This window comes from Mirounga angustirostris, unplaced genomic scaffold (assembly GCF_029215605.1).
Source record: "Mirounga angustirostris isolate CCGP_5_RB_7025 unplaced genomic scaffold, mMirAng1.0.hap1 SCAF_6, whole genome shotgun sequence".
Classification (NCBI taxonomy): Eukaryota; Metazoa; Chordata; class Mammalia; order Carnivora; family Phocidae; genus Mirounga; species Mirounga angustirostris.
Genome location: NW_026991714.1, coordinates 33,027,386 through 33,046,816, shown reverse-complemented (window position 1 = coordinate 33,046,816; position 19,431 = coordinate 33,027,386). Strand labels below are relative to the sequence as shown.

General features: G+C 51.3%; 1 protein-coding gene across 1 annotated transcript; it reads left to right on the top strand.

The window, feature by feature from the left end:
- The first annotated feature begins 851 nt into the window (after window positions 1-851).
- On the top strand, window positions 852-9,009 carry FCAMR (Fc alpha and mu receptor). The gene is made up of 6 exons (XM_045876387.2): window positions 852-885; window positions 2,336-2,479; window positions 5,415-5,753; window positions 6,673-7,429; window positions 8,078-8,196; window positions 8,828-9,009. The coding sequence occupies exons 1-6, from the start codon at window positions 852-854 to the stop codon at window positions 9,007-9,009; spliced, it is 1,575 nt and encodes a 524-aa protein (XP_045732343.1).
- Window positions 9,010-19,431: the final 10,422 nt, after the last annotated feature.

The window sequence follows — 19,431 nt, the reverse complement described above, 5'->3', positions numbered from 1 at the left end:
CCCATGCTACATCCGGCCCCAGAGCCTGGGGGTAGAGTGATGACACACAGAGTCCCACCAGGCCAGCAGGAGAGACCAGAGTAAGGGGAGAGCAGTGTGGACTGGAGGACAGGGAGGGCTTTCTAGAAGTTGTGGAGAAGAAAGAGAACAGGGCCCTTGTGCCGACAATGGCACGTCCTGAGAGCTAATTTCTAAGTCCTTGTTACCACCCGGAGGCACCCCACCAGCAGAACAGAAAGCTTCTCTTGAAGCAACCAGTTCTCTTTCTGCAAAAAAGAAGGGGTGAGAAGGCAAGGGAGAGGGAGCTACTCTGTACCCAGCACACTGCCAGCACTTCTAACACAATCTAATTTCAGTTGTGCAACAACTCCCTGACGCATGTGCTCATTCCCCCAGGGGAGGAAGCTGACCCCCCAAGGCCCCACAACTCCCGCCTACGTTTAAACTTCAAGGGTGTCATCTTTCCACGATGCAAGGCTCCCCCACGTTCAGAGCTCCGCGCTGGCAAGTGGGTGCGGGGGCTGGGATCCTACAGGGGGAGTTCCAACTCTTCTGAACACAGAAACCCCAAGGGTAGGGACCTTTTAGCCTTGGTGGTGGTGACCCGGGCCAAACACGCATGCTTAGGAGTGGGAGATGGAGTCACACTTCTCTCAGGGAGGGCAGTTCCTGTCCTACTGTTGGTGACATATAGTGCATCCAGCCACAACACTGAGCACACTGAGGTCCTCCAGTGAGAAAGGGCTCGCCCAGGTCTCCCTGCTGCTCACCCCAGCTTCTCACCTGCCCCCCTCAGGCTTCTTCAACTACAGTGTTTTTTGCAGGTCGCCAACCAGAGGGCAGGTTGGAAAATGCCCATCCTCCTCACGTTGTGCCTCTTGCAAGGTGAGTCCCAAACACGGCCCAGATTCGGAGCTTGCAAAACCAGCCCTGTGCCTTCCAGGCTGCGGAGATTCCTGGCGGGTGGCTCGGCGGCGGCGTTGAGGGCTGCCTCAGCACTTTGGGCAAACCCCTGGCTCTCTCTCCCGGGTCCCAGACCATGCAGTGCATCCAGGGAGGGGTCAGGTCTGGGTCCGGGGGGGAGTGAGACGCAAGAGCTCACAAGAGAGGGCCGATGCCTGCTTTGCTCATTTCTAGAATATTCACTGTTAGGATATTCCCAATGTTTCTGCTCTCTTCCCTTCAAGTTGATGACTGAAAGTCAGCTGCATTTGCAAGATGAGGGTTCCAGAGCATACACACAAGAGACAGAAGGGGCACTGCTCATTCCCACTCATTCCAAAAACACTCAGTGCCAGGCCCAGGACTAGGGACTTAAAGATGCAGACCTGCCCTGCTCAAAAGTGTTCAGAGTCTATGAGAAACTGGTGGGTAAATAAAATTTGCATCTCTGCATCTACTGATCTAGTCAGCACATATTTATGGAGGGCCGACCATGTGCCAGTCACAAGGGACAGCTGGATGGAGGACAGAGTCCTTGCCCCATAGGTTCTGGCAGGCTGGTATGATGAGGCTGGCCAGGTATAGATCAGGCTCAAATGACGCATGACCCTGTCTCCGTGCTGTGGTGTCTAGATTTTATTTTGATGGAAATGGGGAACCATTGAGAAATGTGGTGAATATGTGCCCAGAGTGTCTGGTACCTAGAACTTAGTCCTGAGTAAATACTGAACAAATAATCATTGAATGAATGAATGAATGAAAATGCTCTGGTAATACCAAAAAAAAAAAAAAAAAAGGATGAATAATTGTGTTTGGCTTATAAACAAATCAGAATTTTAATGAACCAAACGTTCATTCTGAGCAAGAACTCTCTGTCATATAATCACACCATCTCTTGATTTGAATCTCCCACTAGCCGCCTTTGAAAATTTTTCAGTAGAAGCAGATGTCCCCTGCCCCCAGATGAAAACTCAGGCAGGCCCATGATTTTTCTGCTAACATATTAATGTAGGTAAGAGTCCTGACTCAATTCCCTTAAGTCTCAAATGCTGAATTTGATACTTCTAAGGGTGCAGTTAAATATTTTGGACAGCATTTCAGTCTTCCTTCAAAGATATACCCCCTCAGCCCCCCAAGGCCTGCGGTCAGGAAAGCAGCACAGGGGATGGGGTGGCCCCCTCTCCACTGTCCCTCTCCTCCTTCTCCTCCCCATGTTGGCAGCTGACACGTGGGACTCCAGCAGGGTCACAGGAGCCAAAGGGAGGCGAGGCAGAAGGCAGGGAAGTCTTACTCGATGGCGGTGGAAAGGAGTTTAGAGCCGGCTCTTCCTCTTATGGCTACATTTGTGAGCTTAGAGGGTCCCCTGATGGTTCATCTCCTCCCTTTCCCCCAGGTTCTGCTTTGACCCCTCCACACAGAAGACCCCATCTCAGATGCCGGTGGAAGGGCCCTCTGCCCTCTGGGCCCCACCTCTGGGCCAAGGAAACACTCACTCCTTTCCCACCCCCATGCCGCATGGAGGAGACAGCCACAGCAGGTGCAACCATTCTCCCTCTGTCCTGCCTCAGACCTCTTGTGCTCTCTCAGACCAAGTCGGTCTCTAGTCCCTGGGCTCCCTCCATCCACAGAGCCCCCTCTCGCTCCTCCCCGGGGGAAGCCAGAGCCACAGACAACTGTAGGGAAGTGATGGCGGAATGAGTGCAGGGCCCCTGCCTCCACTGAAGGGCTGAGAATCTGCATCAGGGAGCCCAGGTGGGCACCACGTGGATCCTAAAATGCTAGCCCACAGATGACTAAGAAAACATTCTAAAGTATTTATAATACATACCAAATATATTCCCAATTATATATAATATAATATATATACACCTTAATTATATATAACTAAGAGCTACTGATCAGTAATTCACCAAATGAGTTCTCAAGGGCAAGTAAAACTTGGTATTAAGAAAAGAAAAAATGTTCATTGCAAGAGCTCATTAAGGATTCTTTTTTTTTTTAAAGATTTTATTTATTTATTTGAGACAGAGAGAATGAGAGACAGAGAGCATGAGAGGGAGGAGGGTCAGAGGGAGAAGCAGACTCCCTGCCGAGCAGGGAGCCCGATGCGGGACTCGATCCCGGGACTCCAGGATCATGACCTGAGCCGAAGGCAGTCACTTAACCAACTGAGCCACCCAGGCGCCCCCATTAAGGATTCTTAATCAGCCTTCTCCTGCGAGGTCAGACTGCCCCATCCTGCTGATGCACGGGGCAGAGCGCCTCTCGTATGTGCCATGTGTAGATTGCAAGGATTCATGAGAACTAGGGTATGAACACTTTATCAGGGCACCATCATTGTTGTCCCGGGATGGTCCTTGCTTGTAATTGTGAATATTCTTGACTGTTAAAGGTAAGTTGCCATTTAGCTTTACTAACAATGGCACAGTCGGTGGCATGTCACTTAATCAAACCTACGGTGAGTACTGCTACAGTCATATAGCACTGTGGCCTCGAGGCTTCCTATGATTAGACCTCAAGACATATGTAGCAGGCAGGCCGGCTTCATGAGCATGGGCCTTGGGCCGTCATAGGGCCCCATACTCAGAAGGTGCTTGGTTTAATGCTCCGCTATCACCGTAGTGAACAGGGGTTAATGACCTCCGAACAAGGGGTTCTGCATTTTCATTTGGCACTGGGCTTTGCGATTCTGGAGCCAGTTCTGGCAACAGGATATTTAAACTGAACCTTCTTGGGGCACCTGGGTGACTCAGTCTGTTGAGTGTCTGCCTTCGGCTCAGGTCGTGATCTTGGGGTCCTGGGATCGAGTCCTGCATCAGGCTCCCTGCTCAGCGAGAGCCTGTTTCTCCCTCTCCCTCTGCAGCTCCCCCTGCTTGTGCTCTCTCTCTCTCTCTTTCTCAAATAAATAAATAAAATCTTTAAAAACAAGCAGAAAAAACCTGCGCCTTCTTGGCTTCAGAGGTCCCTAAAGACATAGAACAAATTGATAGATGCCAGGCACCCACATCCTAAAGCAGGATGTTGAAGCTCCTGTGCGGGACTGTGGCGAGGACCACAGAGCGGATTGTGCCAGCCACAGCCCCCCATGTAGCCATCTGAAGAATCAGCAGAGGGTAGCCGAGCTCACCGGAAGAGCTGTTTTGGAGAGAGATGCCGGGGTGTTGGGCTCGCCTCCACCTGCGCCCTCACGTTCAGTCAAGTAAGAGAAGGAATTTGTAGAAAGCCACTCACCAAGCTGTCCCATGTCCCAGCTTCTCCTGATGGCAGGGCCAAAGTGTCCTTCCCGTGACCAAATGTGGGACCTACAGAAAGGAGCTGGCCTGGGGGCTCCACCACAAAGGCCACCCAGAAAGGACGGGACCACCCAAAGAAGGGCAGGTGGCCCGAAGTCATAGGTGTGGTGGTGTTGGAGGAGGGGCAAGAGGCCAGCAGGAGAGGCAGTTCTTACAAGGAAGAAACTGCAGCCCAAGGGCCGGTCTGGGAGGCAAAAGTTCTAGGAAGATCTCTGGCCATCCCTTGTGCCCGGAGAACATGGCGACCAGACCGTAGCTCTCCCCCTCACCTTCCCCTCTGTCCCGCCAGATGCAATCCCCGAGGGGCCTAAACAGCAGTTTTGAATAGAGGGAAGAGTAGAACAAAGAGACAAGAGTTGCAACCAGTCACTGGACTGGACTGGATATATCACTCTTGACCAGACTAGACTTTTTCCTCCCCATGTAAGACTATGAAAGTTACTGTACCTGAAGTTATGCCTGAGATTTATCAAGGAGCAGAGCCACTATGAGGAGATAGTGCAAGAACAAGCTTTGTTTCTGTTCACACCAGGTCAAGTTCATGTCACTCAGTAAACAGGCCGTAGATGCATTCAAGCATGATTTATGCCTACGGCCAAAGCAGACATATTTACGGTATTGTTCATCTGTGCTTGGATGGTGGTACGTATTTCTATTTCTACAGAAAAGTGTGGTGTGAACTGGTGTGAACATTTTTCAGCCACTGGTCTGGGGATGGACCCGCTGAGTGGTCCAGGATTCTTGTGTTTAGGGCACCCTTCCCTCTCAAGGGAAAGCACACTAATCTGTCCTCACCTCCTTACCATCTCTCTTGGGTTTTCCATCAGACAAACCATAGTCCTCCCATCAGATGTTGACCCAGGCTCTGGACGGACTTGTATGAGAACGTCCGGCACATGACAGGCGCTAGCTAAATAGCTGGTAAGAGTACTCTTGCATTTCTGTCTCTCAGATGGGGCCTTAGATACAGCTCCATTCCACAGTTGGGGGTACTCCTGATCCAGTGGGCTAAGCTCTGATGCATCCATATTGATTCTTCTTCGTTTCACTTTCATGAAGGCATTTTCTGACCTGTTCCCTAAATCTGGCAGAGTTTGGAGCTTGTAACTCCCCACACAGTGACCATACCCAACACTCCCTTTCCTTTGACTCAGCATTCCCCCCCACCTCCACCTACAGATGCAAATGCACTGAAGGGCCCGAGACTGGTGTCTGGGGAACCTGGGGGAGCTGTCACCATCCGGTGCCATTACACCCCCTTGTCCATCAACAAGCACGTGAGGAAGTATTGGTGCCGCCTAAGCCCCGTGACGTGGATCTGCCACACCATCGTGTCCACCACCAACTACACTCACCTCGGCTACCGTGGCCGCGTGGCCCTAGCAGACTTCCCACAGAGAGGCTTGTTTGTGGTGAGGCTGTCCCAGCTGTCCCCGGATGACATGGGGCGCTATCGCTGCGGCATTGGAAACAGAAACAGCATGTTCTTCTTCAGCATGAAGCTGACCGTCTCTGCAGGTACGGGCTGCTGGCTGCTGGGTCAAGTCTGGTGACGAGAATGCTGGGAAGGAGAAGGTGCAGGAGCCGAACCGACAGGTCCAGGAGGGCTTTAAGCCTGAGGGGGTGGGGGGCGATGAGGGAAACCTGGGGGTAAAGCAAGGACTCTAGGAAGTAGCCTTTCATTTCAGAAAGAAATTACCTTCGGAAAGAAGGTAGATATTCAGAAAAACTGCCTAAATGAATGCATGCAAGCTGTCCCACCCACAGTCCCCCAAATTTTGTGGCCTGAATATTTGGAGAGGACTCCAAGAAGGGAGTGAATTGAAAAATGTGGCTTCTTTGGCTCACGATGTCTCTTTGTTCAGGCAAGCAGAGCAGGTAAGATACTCAGGACAGGAGAGGTTCTTCCTGAGACCGAGCCCCTCAGCAGACATCTGAGAAGCTGCCAGGTCCATGCTCTGTGTGGTAGGTTCCAGAGACATGACCTGGAGTTGGGCGCCCAGAGTCCATGGAAGGGGGCCCAGGCAGTGGCCAGCCAGGAGAGGTGGCGTGTCAGGCGGCAGGCAGAGCCTGGCGTTGCACTTGTCTGGTTAGATGTTGCCCTGACCATCTGCGGAGCTCTGCCTGCTCATCTGCCTGCTCTGTCTGAGGAGCAGTATGTGGTGGGCTGTGGGAAAGGGGCCAGCATGGGAGTGCAGGAAGGCTCGCAGAGTGTATGTGGGCATAAAACAAGGACCATAGAATGTCAATATTTGCAACAGGCTAGAGAATACACCTGGTTTTCCCTCATTTTTATTTTATCCATCATATTGACCAAAGACTGTTGCTTAGTGAGGTCGCATTCCTTGGAGCAAGCACCTTAAGCCTGGCATCCTTTGCTAAATCCTGCAGGCAGCTGGGGTAGCCTTTCCACATGGTCTCCCTCTGCCGTTCACAGATCCTTCCAGCACCATCCCCACGGCCACTCCGGCTACCGGTGAGCTCGTCATGGGATCCTTTGGAGCATTATCACCAGCGGCCAACAGACGGACCTCAGGAACAGCTCAGACTATAGAAAGCCAGGGGACAGGATGGGACAGAGTTGCTCTGACTCCAGGGACCAACAAAACAACAGCGTCAGCTGAGGGAAGGCAGACTCCAGGAACAACCGAGGCAGTAGCTCTAGGGACGGCCAGCCAGGTAGAGGGTTCTGTCTGGGCAACAGTCCCCACTCCAGAGAGTCCGGCTTCAACAACTGGAGGCGTGTCCAGTACAACAGAAGGTGTCTGGGTGTGGGACACCAGAGGCTCAGTAGCGAATAGGGCGAGGCCCCGCGAGGAAGGGAGGGAGACAACTACGGAGGCCGATGGGCCACCTGAAGAAACAGAGGGGGTCAGAACAGCTCTGGATGTCACTGGGAAGGTCATAGGGACCAGTGGGCCATCAACTCTGGTCTCAGAAAAATGGGTGCAGAAAATCCTGCAAGAAGCGACAACTGTTTCTAAGCCACAAGACCTGGGCTCCGCTGAAGGAACTACCACAGCTGCAGGTGTGTGGACCCTGGGGCCCACCAGCATAGAGATGGCGTCTGAGGAGGGAGCCACCGAAGGGGACCTAGACATGCCTGCTGGCGACAGCGATCCCCAAGCCACACAGAGCCAGGCCCCAGCTGCTGGGTCCGTGAGGCTCTTGGGCAAGGGGTCCTCCATGATGAGGTAAACTCCCAGACCTTCGTCTTGGCTGGGGCTCCATATCTGCCCCATTCCCGGCATGCTCCTCCGTGGGCTGACCACTGTACCCCACTCCATCTGCTCACTTCTCTCTTTATAACCCCACGACAGCGAAGGGCAAGGACCATAAAAATCGCAGACCCTCCCTTGTTCCAGAGTCTTTGCTAAGAAACCCTGAGTATTTTCATGTGGTTTTCAAGTAAAAATCTAAACATTAGGAAAAGAGAATATTTAGGTGGAACCTTTGGGACTTTTTTTTTAAAAGATGAGGAACAAAAGCTCTAGAGAGGGAGAGGTACTTGCTGAAGACACAGGGGAAGATTGTGGCTGAGCCAAATGGCCAGGGTAGATTCCTTGACTCGCTCCGTCCTATTTCCCACTGTGCCATGCAGTGGGGCCCACACGCAGGAGGGACTGGGATTCAGGGCATGGGAACCTGAAGACAGGGTTCTGGTCCCAGCTCTGCTACTCACCTGCTGGGGGAATGAAGGCAGCCGACTTCCCTCACCTCAGTTTCTCACCTGTAAAGTGAGGGGTGAGGGCCAAATGCCCTTCAGTCTCCTGTCTGGCTCCAACCTTCCCTCCTCTGTGCTCTTCCCCCTCTCCCCCACCCCCCGACTCCTTCCTCTCCAGCGTTTCTCCAGGAGAGAAAAACATCTCTCGGATCCTGATTCTCGCCTCCACGGTGCTGTGCCCCCTTACACTTGTGGTTCTTGGCCTGTTGCAAAAGAAGCTCCCGAGAAACAAGATGAGTGAGTTGAGTTGAAGTAGCCCCAAGGCTGGGGAGGGAGTTTTCATTCCAATCGGACACCCTCAGGACTGGGTGGGGTCAGAGTTGGTGCCAGGACCTCTGGATATAGAAATGCTAAGTTCTAGTTGGAGCCATTTAACCACTCCTGGCCTTGGTTTATCAATGAAATGGGAGAATCATCTCTATTCTTATGCCTCGGTGACATCCCAGAGCTGAAGGAGAAGCTCTTCAGAGGATGGCAAGACAGATGCTAACTGTAGGCATGCGAACCACAGGAGCAATCCCAGACATGGATGGCAGGAGTGCTGGGACCAGATGTGGGGGCAAACTACACTTGCGCCCTCTGCATGGCCTGGCTGAAAGTGTCTTCCAGCCCAGGTTTAAATACTCGTAAAATGAGTGCTCCATGGTGGTTAGCTCTGATGAAGAGAGGGTGAGATTTGTGGGAGCAAGTGGAAGAGGCTAAGATGATCACCCCCAAGGCCTGGCCCAATCCTTTTCAATCGAAGGGCTCAATTGCAATTCTTCTGTGTCAGGAAGTTCCCAATGTCTTGTGGGGGTTGGGGGTTGGGGTCCTCAGGGAATCAAATTCAGTTCCCAGTCCCTTCACAGCATGCTCTGTGTCTGTGCAGCTCAGGAGGCAAAAAGAACAGCAGCGGTCACCTTGATTCAGATGACATATTTCCTGGAACTGAGTCTCCAGCCAGACCAGCTGCCCCACATGGAAAGGAATATGCTCCGGGATGACTGTCCTCCCCAGGCCAGTCTGACTGTCCCAGAGACACACCCTGGACCCCGAGAAATGGAAGCATAAGCTGCTCAGTCACCATGGAAAGAGAACCAGGACCAAACACCACAACTTCAACCTTTTCTCATCCTTCCTCCACCTGTACGAAGGGGAGCTAATGGAGCTGGGACTCCATCTGGGAAAGCAGAGGTTGGCCATCCTTGGGCCCAGGAAGGTCAAGCATTTCGCACAGCCAAAGGTGATGCATGACTCAAAGAAAGCTTCAAGAAAGGATTGATTGAACCCTGGTGGAGGTCACCTAGGAAAGTGTGGAATTTCCCTTCCTGGGGGTTTGAAAAGATAAGAGGCTTCCGATTACTATAACTTCTTAGCCATCATTCCTAGCCCTTGCTAGCTGCTCCCTTTTCTGAAGTCTGTTAGCACTCAGCCTGCTGCACACATTTCATCATATTCACGTATGCGAGGCTTGCCTTCTCAAGAACATTCTAAGCTCCTTTAGGGCAGTTATCACGTTGGATCCACCTCACTAAGTCCCCAGAGAATGTCCAACTCAGTGGGGCCCCCAGTAAATATTTGTGACCAAAAGGCTGACTGGAGGGCATGGGTTCAGTGGCCTCTGAGATGCTCTGAGTCCCCTTCACTTGGGAGTTCCCCTGGTTGACTCCGCCGGCAGGTGCTTTCTCCATAGAAACCAAAAAGAACAACCCCCATCCCTCAAATCATCTCTCCCCATTTGAGTCCACACGCATCATGCCATAGACCTTTTGACCCAGGCAAGATTTTCTGGGATTTTCCTAAACTCATGGATGAGGAGGGTATTTTTCAGTAGATTCTCACCTTCTTCATAAAGCTCCTCTTGTTCAACTGCTTATAAATCCTTGATATCAAGGACTGTTGATGAAGCTGGGAAATGGTCATTTTAAGGGGAGGGTGGTGTTAACAGACAAGGTGGCCAGAAGGAATTTTATGTGGATTCTGCTTTATAAACACTTCATTCCATGCCTATTGGGGAACTTTCACTCCACCCTTGGTCCCACTGTCTTTTCAGGGGTCACATCTGCTCTTTTATTTTGCCAAATCTGTTAACGAGCTGTCTGAACTTCATGTTTGGGCAAAGCAGCCTTTGAGCAATGGGAGAGAAAGAAAGGAAAGACTCCGATATCAAGTTGAGAATTGTCGGGTTGACATTTCCAGAAGGGTCAGCCCTGCCTCCTATGTAGTCAGCAACACTAGAACCCCTCCATTAATACCTCCTCACAGCTGGTGCTGAGCACAGACACTGTCCCCAGAAAATCATGGAGAGTTAGTGGTCAAGTTGGTGAGAGAGACCCCATTGTTTTGGATAAGTAGGGAAGTTGAATGGATCTAGCCAAATGGAATCATAGACTTTCAGAGCTAATAGATCTTTAGAGTCTAGGGTGAAGTAACTGAGGCCCTGTGGGGAGAAGTAATTTGGTTAAACCCAGTTAGTAGTAGAGTAAGGATCGGAAAAGGGAACTCCTAACCTTGATCTAGTGTTTCTCCACTTTGCCATTGCTAAATAATCAATGTATCAAGGCAAAACTAATAAAAAAATCAATGACACTGCGGTCATCTTGCTCCAGACCATTTTTGTGAACACTCTCTCAGTGACCAGCCTGAAAAGCCTGTAAGAGTGCTGGAGGAGGTAGGACAGCCACATTTCCCCATTCAACCAATGAGGAAGCAGACCCGGGGGTGGGGGTGGGGGGCGGCCCGGGTGTAATACAGCCAAGGTCACTTGGCCCATTAGATGCAGGGTCGGGCTGACAGCTCAGGCAGTAGAGGAGAATTCCACCTGACTAGTGTTTATGGGAGCATTCACAGAACGTGAGCTTCTCAAGATTGTTACGAGGTGTTCTGAGGGGGGGAAAAAAAGTTGCAGTAGATCAAACAAGTTTGGGAAATGCCAGTTAAACAGTAAACGGGTTCTTATGCATACAATTTTTTGGAGCCTTTGATACACTAAAGGGCATTGTGAATAACCCTGGGGTGTGGGGATATGAGCGTTTCCCTAGCGTTTTGGACTCTGGTGTCTTGGTGAAGCAATCTCACTGGCCTGGGTTCCTCAGATCGCTCTTTGTTGGGGAAAGCTGGAGGCACGAAAGCAGGGGCCTGCGAACCTTTTCTGGCAAGGGCCTGCTAGTAAATACTTGACTTTGTAGGACACATAGCCTCTGTCACAACTACACAGCTCTGCCATTGTAGCACCAAAGTGACCAAGACAATATGTAAACGAATGATGCTGGCTGTGAGCCAACACAATTTTATTTTACAGAAACAGGTGTCAGGCTGGATCTGGCTCTAGAGCCATGATTTGCCAATCCCTGAGCTGAGCCATAAAAGCACACAAGACTCTGATGTCAAGGATCAGATCCCGCTCTTCCTCATGAGTTTCCCTGCCTTCCCCTGCCTCCCCCGACTACCCCTCTCAGGGACCTCTCCTTCCTCCAAACTCCTATAACAATTTCTGCTTGGGGTTCAGCAAGGAGGATGCCCAGCCTGACGACCCCATCTTGGGGAAAGAGGCGGCCAGCCTGGTAAGGGTGTTGGCCAAGTGGCTGGAGGTAGGGTGACTTCCGGAAGTAGAACCGGCTGCCACGTCAGGGTGCATGAGGGGAAGCTGAGGTCTGCCAGGGGGAGGGGCCAGTACAAGTTCAAAGGGTCAGAGCAGAGTCAAGATTAGAGTCTCGGGGCCTACAGTTTGGAGCTGGGCAGAGATAATACCTGAGGGAAATTCTCACCTGGAAGGAAATGGGACGGCCCCAAATCTTTACAGCTCTCCTTTATGGGCTAACCGATGCCTGGAGTGGGGCAGAAGTCAAACAGACACTGCAAGCCAACTCCACCACTTGGGATGATTTGTTTTTCGTCTTCTATCCCCAGCTACCATGGTAGTCACAGCACTGGGACAAGGGGCAGGGAAAGATCCATCACCAGGCTGGAATCAGGGAAGTCTCCCTGGAGATTTCGAATGCAAGATGCAGGGAGCCCAGACTTTCCCATGATGGAGCAGGTCCTCCCCAAGAGGGCACAGCTCTTAATGCAGCTGCTCCTTGCTTTAGTATCTCTATGTAGCAGGCAATACATTGCATTTGATGCAACGCTCCTATAAGGCAGACGTGAGAATTCTCGCTTTCCAGACGCAAAAGCAGAGGTCAGAGAAATGAAGTAGTTAGACTCCTAGGGAAAGGGCAAGCGGAGAATTGAACACAAGCAGTCTACCTCCAACATTAAATCCTTGATCAGTACCCGGCGCTGCCTTCCTCCACACTTGGGTTTATGCCCCAGCATTTGATCAGGTCCTTTCTTATTTAACCTTTGAGAGCCTTCTTTGTTTTCCTCTTTGGGCCCATGCATAGGAGGTTTTATAATCATTTCCAGTAATTTGTTTTCTTTGGTCACCTAGCGAGCTGATTCCTATCTTGGCTAAGCAAAGTATACAAGTTCACGGAGCTGGAACGGAGAGCTAAAAAAACAGTCACTCCGTCGAGGTCCTTACTGGCATCATAGAGCTCAGATCTTTCATTCCCTGCGGGGATGTCCGTCCATCTCAGGTAACCCAGGGCAAAGGCTTGACCCCCACCCCCAGCAACTTGTCATTGTTCTCCACTAAGATTTTGGGGGTTTCTTCCTCTCCTCCAGCAGCAGGTGTGGTCTGGGAAATATAGAATCAGCTTAAACACAGCTTCAGTCAGACACAAAAATGAAGTTATTTCCACGGAACAATCTATAATGCACTTAAGGCAGGTAGACATGAATTGTGTGACTATTTTCCATGGGTACAGATACTCTATAAGAGCTTGACAAATGTTGAATGGAAATGGAGATTCTACACAAAAGACAACAGACCCTTTGGCAGGGTCCAGCACCACCAAGCTCTCCACTTCCCATTAAGGGATGCCACTTGGCTCGTGGGCTCTGACCTCCCCGGGCCAGCCTGCTCCCTTCACTGTCAGCAGGGGGACAAATTGTCACCACCCCCCACCTGCTCCCCAAAGGGTCAGCAGAAACCAGAAGGGCAGCAGAGAGGCAGGGGAGGACGCTATGTTATTGAACCCTTGTCAGAAAGATCTTTCCTATTTTTCTCTTCTCTTAACTAGAACAGGCTTATTCATGAACAATGGGGCACTAGGCCAGTAAACCACTATTTGTCCCCTGGTCCCATTTTGTTGAAGACACACATTCCCTCATTAGCATCCAGAGTCTTCTCTGTTCCGCCTTTTCCAACCTCTGGCTGAGTTCCCAACCTTTGCTTATTTGCCGACTTGGTCTAGATCTACCAGTTCTGCTCTGAGAGTAGAAGGTCAAAGAAGGGCCACTTCTTTCCCTAACGTTACAAATTCCTGACTCCCCCGAGTATCTTAGCTAAGAGGGGGGAGAGCCAGGACTACCATGACCAAAGACGCTTTCCACATTGCCCCGCAAGTGCAGATGTTGCGCTTGAGACAAGAGTTCAGGAAAAGGGCATCGGCGAGTTTTACTTCTGTAGAGCCTGGCATGGTAAAGGGCAGACGGGTTAGTGAATGCAACTGGCCTAAACTCTTCATTTTGCCAACACACGACTCCACCCGTGTCACGCAGACAACTAAAAATTAATTACGGTATATGTCACCAGAAAAAAAAGTGGATTGTACACCATTGCCCTGATGGGTATGTTGAGGCTCAGAGGGGCATGGGTTGCAGGGGATCACAGAGAATATTTTTCCAGTGGCCGTCTGACAGGCAAACCGTGGGCTGAAGGCCAGGCTCAGACCAGGAACAAGGAAACGGCATGTCTACAGATGGACCCCAGTGGCTTATGCGAAGGGGCTGGGCCCTGTTACCTGACACTCTGCCTATTGACTTTGGATGTGTGCTCTAAAAATCTTCCTTCTTCCGCCCCTCCCTGGCCAGAGTATGGAGGTAGGAGACGGCAAGAGAGTAGTTTGGTAACCTCAGAAAAGCCTGGTTCATTTGTTCTTGCCTCTCAGAATGAGAGAATAAAAGTCTCTGGGGCTCCTTGATTGGCCCCCCGAAATTGAGAGAACCTTTGGATCAAGGCCAACTTTCCAGTCCAGCTTCACTACTCCTTGTTCTTCACAACAGGCTCCTCGGGGCTCCCACCACAGTCTCTGCCTTCACCGTTCCACCACCCAAATGACGAAGACAAACCCCCTTACCCCAGGAGCCCCCGAGGAAATGTTGTTTTCACTCCCTGATTGGGAGTGAACAGAACTAGGAAAACAGGTGAAGGGTGGGCCATGTGGGCAGTGACACAGGGAGGCAGGTAATCAGGGAGAAGGAGGGGGCTCAGTGAGTTCATGTGGAAAAAGGAGAGCTCTCAGGCTCTCATGTGTACTTGGTGGGGTAAGTTGCCCTCCCCAACACTCTCTGATGACCAGAACCAACTTCTTTCCCACCCTCCACGCATCCACCACCCAGCTGGCCAGCCTCGGACTTCTCCTTCATTCAGGTTGTTCTTGACATTGATGTGATGCCAGTCCCAGTCCCAGATGTCAGGCTCCGAGCTCCTTAAGAAGGGCCTGGGAGGCAGGCAAATGCAGAGTATTTATAACTAATTCCCCCCCGCCCCACCTACTCCCTAACAGGGAGGCTCACCTGGGAAAAGGCTCAGGCCTCCAAACATATCTCTGGGCTCAGCAGCTCCCCAAAAGCCTCCCTGAGCTCAGCCAACTAGACTATTGCAGGGCCCACTTTCATGGGGGGATTCCAGGCAGCGGCCCCACGAGGGACTGCCTTCCAGCCCGCAGCACTCAGCTGGGCACCAACGGCAGTAGTCCCCATCCCATGGCTTCTCTCCAGCCCAGGATGGAGAGAGCACATGCTGTGTTCCTTCCAGTGGAAGACAGCTAGGGGCAGGAATTACTAGAATATTACCTACTGATGACGAGGGTAGGGCTGCTTGGACGTGATAATCCCACATAATCAATATCCTTAAAAGGGGGTGGGGAGGGGGCTTGATATTTAGCTTCGGTAGATTCACAGTCACAATTCTATTTTCCAGTGATTGACACTGACATGACCGTATGATTGGTTTGCTGAGGAATGCTGGATTTTGGGGCTGGCTGGCCTTGGATTAAACATTGACTCTACATGGGGTTAAACATTGACTCAGCCAAAGATCTGCACATGGGAGCCGAGAACTGGCAGTAAACAGCAGCAATAAGCTGTTTCATCTGTCCGCTCTTATTTCCCTCGGCTGGCAAAGGCCGCACTTATAAGCACCATCTGCAGGGAGGGATGCCAGAATGTCAGAAGGGCAGGGGCGGTCTGGGGAAGGGCCCTCCAGCTCAGGCCTCCCCTTCTCTATGGGTGGCTGGGTCAACCCACGGTCTTCGAGCATCCACCTGACAATGCCAGCCTGTAGGGTCGGACCTGCATAGGCCTGTATGTTTGGTCCTCTCCCGTCTTCCCTGAATCAGTTGAAGGTGCAAATTGAAGTCTGTTGCTGCCCATGGAAACACCATTCAAAAGATTCATCTGAAGGGTGAGGGCTTTGGGAAGTGGAAGAAACTTCCTAATGCTGGGAGACCTTGGTTCTCGACCCACCTCTGCCATCAACCTCATTGTGTGAACTTGGGCAAGTTATTCCACTTCTCTGCCTTTGGTTCCTCATCGATCAGTGGGAATCACTCTTTGTTCTGAAAGCCTGTGCTGTCCCATTCATTTGAAGCTGAATCATAAGCACCTGTAAGATACCAGCCACTGCACATATTATACTTAATATTTGTAACAAACACACAGGGTAAGTATAATCAGCCCCATTTTATAAATGAGAACACTGAGGTTCAGAGACCCTAAGAAACTTGTCAAGGGTCCCCTGGGCCAGCAGGTGAACCCGGGCATTCTCGGTCTGGAGCCTGTGAGCCTTCGCCAAGACTGCGCTGCCTCACCACACTGGCCACCACCCAGCTGGGGTTGCTCCTTGGCAGTGGAGTGTGGGGTGATGGCTCCTCAGTTAGACCAGATGCCCTTGGGGAACATGGAGGCACACTGCTGATATGTGGAATCTCCCTGGACCTCATTCAAACTGATCATGGGCATAGTAGATGCTTGCAATAGGCTACAAAGTGGCGTCCCCGCCCCAAAGACACGTTCACCTCCTGATCCCTGGAATCTGCAAATGTTGCCTTATTTGGGAGAAGGGTCTTTGCAGATGTGACTCCGTCCAGGCGCTTGAGATGAAGACATCATCCTGGATTACTCGAATGGACCCTAAATGCCATCACAAATGTCTTTGTAAGAGAGAGCAGAGAAACATGTGAGGCACACACAGAAGGCACTATGAGCACAGGGACAAGACAGGCATGATACAGCCACAAGCCGAAGAAGGCCCAGGGATCCAGCGGCGGCTGGAAGCCAGGAGAGGTGACGAACAGATTCCCCCCTAGAGCCTCCAGCGGGAGCACGGCTCTGCCCACTTCTTGGCCTCCAGAACTGAGAACACATTTCTGTTGTTCCAAGCCAGCAAAATTACAGCAATGTGTTACATCAGCCATAGGAATCAAACGCAGCACTCGCTCAAAACACAGAATCCTAGGACTGGAAAAGCCTTGGAGACCGCGTGGCCCAGGCCTCTCATTTAACAGAAGAAACAATCGCAGCCCTAAAGGAGGAATCGATTTGGCAAAGGTCACTCAGCAAGTTTGAGACAGAGCCAGGACCAGGGCACGTGTCCCGAGCCCAGACTGGTGCTCATGTTGAGTCCCAGGGTCATGAAAGTCAAATGAGAAGCCCTAGTTCTTATTATTAGTATATTCTTCTCATGTTATTATTTCAAGAGGGAGGGGGGAACTTGGAAGCACAGGATGGGACGTAAGTTTCAGAAGGTATGATTATTGCTGAGTTGGGCAGTTGGACCCTCTTGGCCAGTCCCTCCCCACTCAGGACAGGGAGGCAGGAGCTATGCCTTAGGGCCACTGAGCTCCTGATGGGGAAGCCACAGTGAGAGAGGGGAAGTTGGGTGGCTCTAATCTCACCACTAACATGTGGCTGAGCCCAAAATAAGATGCAGGGTTTTGACTTCCCGACTCTTCCCTACATTCTACTTCTTGTTTTCCCTTTCCCCTAAGCTGGATCAGTAGGCCCGGTGGGCTGTGCATATGTGCGTGTCTGCTAAGATAGTTTTGGGGACTCCTGGGAGCACACACCAGGACGGAATCTAGGAAATTCTCCCCAGTGCAGAATAAGGAAATGGAGTGGGAGATCTCGGGCCCCTGAGGCAGCCTGAGAAGCAACCATTTCATGGATGTGCTTCCCTCCCTCCCTGCAAACATTTATCAAGTTTCTGTCCTAGTATTCAGTCGGCCTCCCTTAACCCCTACTCCAGCCCAGACAACTGGATCCAAGTTATCCCCTGCCATGGGGAAAACAAGTTAACGCGAAACAAGAGAACAAAACCTACAGATATCTGACGATTGTGTTTGAAAGGAGAGAAACATAAGAAGGAAAACCTTTGAAAGGAGCTGTAACCTGGCAGAACCAGGCTTGTCCTATCCCTGTCCCCACACCATCTCCACCTCCCACGGATAGCCACCCTGAACCCGGGCAGGAGAAAGACTGCTTAGCTATTGATGCACCTGTGTGCCCTCCCACTCACCACAGTGGGGCTTATTCTAGGGTTAGAGGTGGGGAGAGGAGGTGGACAATGATGGAGCTGTCCAGAGCGGTTTGGGGGTGCCAGAGCCAGGGGCGACTGCACTTTGCTTGTCCTGTACAGCCCTTCGGTGGTTCACAGTCTTGTTGACATTCACTGCAACTCCAGTAACACAGGAATGATGGGGCCCCCAGAAGGCTACAAGGGGCGTTAGGAAAGAATGAGGGTCTGCTGCACAGGCTTCCCAAAGACATCGGGAGGATGCCGACGAGCCCGACTTACCCTGCCTCCATAAGAAAGGCAATGAAGGGCTAATAGATTGCAAAAGTCCTACCTGAAGGAGCCCAGAAGTAGGGACAAGGAGAACATAGAGTGGACCATAGATAGTCTCCAGATGAGCAGAGACAAGGGCCACTGACCAGCAGGACAAGTCACATCTCCGAAGACAAGGCTATTTCTTGCCCCAGGATGAAGCCAACATAGAACCACGACAAAGCAAGGTCAAAAAAATAGGGCATTCCTTCTTACTGCCTCGACAGTAACGTTGACATAAGCCACCCCCTTGTCCATGCCCCACTTCCCCCAGACTTAACTAAACCCAGAGGAGAGAAGGGAGACAAAAAGGAAGGTAAGTCCCAAATGAGACTGAGTTTTAAATCAGGAGTGAAGTGACGGAGAGCTCGTTGAATTGTACCGAGCTTGCCCGGAAGAGATTAGGTAATTTTATTTTCTAGTATTAGTCAGATTGTGCATTTAGGGTCTGAAATTAAGTTCCGTGCTAGAAAATACAATTTCTTTTCTTGCCATCCAAACCAATAGTTGCAGGCTGATATCCACTCCTGAGTGAGTGGTGAGCTAAAATAAGACTCGGGGCTTTGACTGCCTTGCGTTTTCTGGGATTCCATTTCTCCTTTCCTCCTTCCCCTTCTGGACTTGGCCGGCAGGATGCTGTAGGGAGAGCCTGGGTCAGTCCTGCACAGGTAGGATGGGGCAGGATTCTGTGGGAGGGGTGTGTGTTGAGGGGTAGGGGGACATATGAGTGTGTGTTGGGGAGTGGGCTTCACTTGTGTGACACGGGACTACTAAGATCATTTGGGGCACCTTTGGGAGTCTTAACCGGATCATCTCCGGGAGACCACCAAGGATGAACTGAGGTAGGGAAGGAGGTTCCCCACCCAGCTCGGCAGATAAGCACCGACTTTGCTATGGCGCAGAGCCTGGGTCCCAACGTGGCTCTGAGGTCCGCCATTTTCTGGGGAGCCCAGAAGCAGCCCGTCTTTAATCCCTGTAGAGAGTAAACTTGGATGAGCCACGGTCCCCCAAGTTCCTGGAAGCACTGGGGCTGGTATAAGGGGACTCTTCAGAAGATGTGTGAAGAGCGGACTTCATCCAGGCTAAGTATCCTAGAAAGTGGGGGGTTCCTGAGAGAGTGGGGAGATGAGGCCAAGGACTGAGCCGCTCCTGCCACCTGTGCTCCATCAAATGCGTATGAACCTCATACCATACCTGGACCAGGGTTTTACGTCTAATATCTGCTATACCCTCAACCCGCAGGTTTGGGATTACTAGCCCTATTTGTCAGATGAAAAGAAATATAAAGATGACTTGCCTAGGATCTTGCAGCTAGAAAAAGGCAGAGTTGGCTCTTCCTGCTTGTACTCTGTGTCTCATCCTGCTGCTGTAATGATGGAGGGTTCCCTGGTAACAGTCTCCCCAAGGTCAAGGGGAGCAAATGGAACCAGTCAGAAAAGCTGGAAGGAAAGGAAGGCAGGGGATCTGTGAGAGTCACGTGCCCCTGGCTGGCCGCCAGGCCTACGGGACAGTGTCCCTTTAAGAGCCCAGGTGTGGGTCAAGCACTGCACACAGTTTCA

Bases quoted from the DNA above. Each gene is read 5' to 3' on its own strand.
- FCAMR (XM_045876387.2), top strand. From the start codon at position 852: ATGCCCATCCTCCTCACGTTGTGCCTCTTGCAAG. The intron at 5,754-6,672 runs GTACGGGCTGCT...TGCCGTTCACAG, and splicing joins GAAGCTGACCGTCTCTGCAG to ATCCTTCCAGCACCATCCCC. The intron at 7,430-8,077 runs GTAAACTCCCAG...CTTCCTCTCCAG, and splicing joins AAGGGGTCCTCCATGATGAG to CGTTTCTCCAGGAGAGAAAA.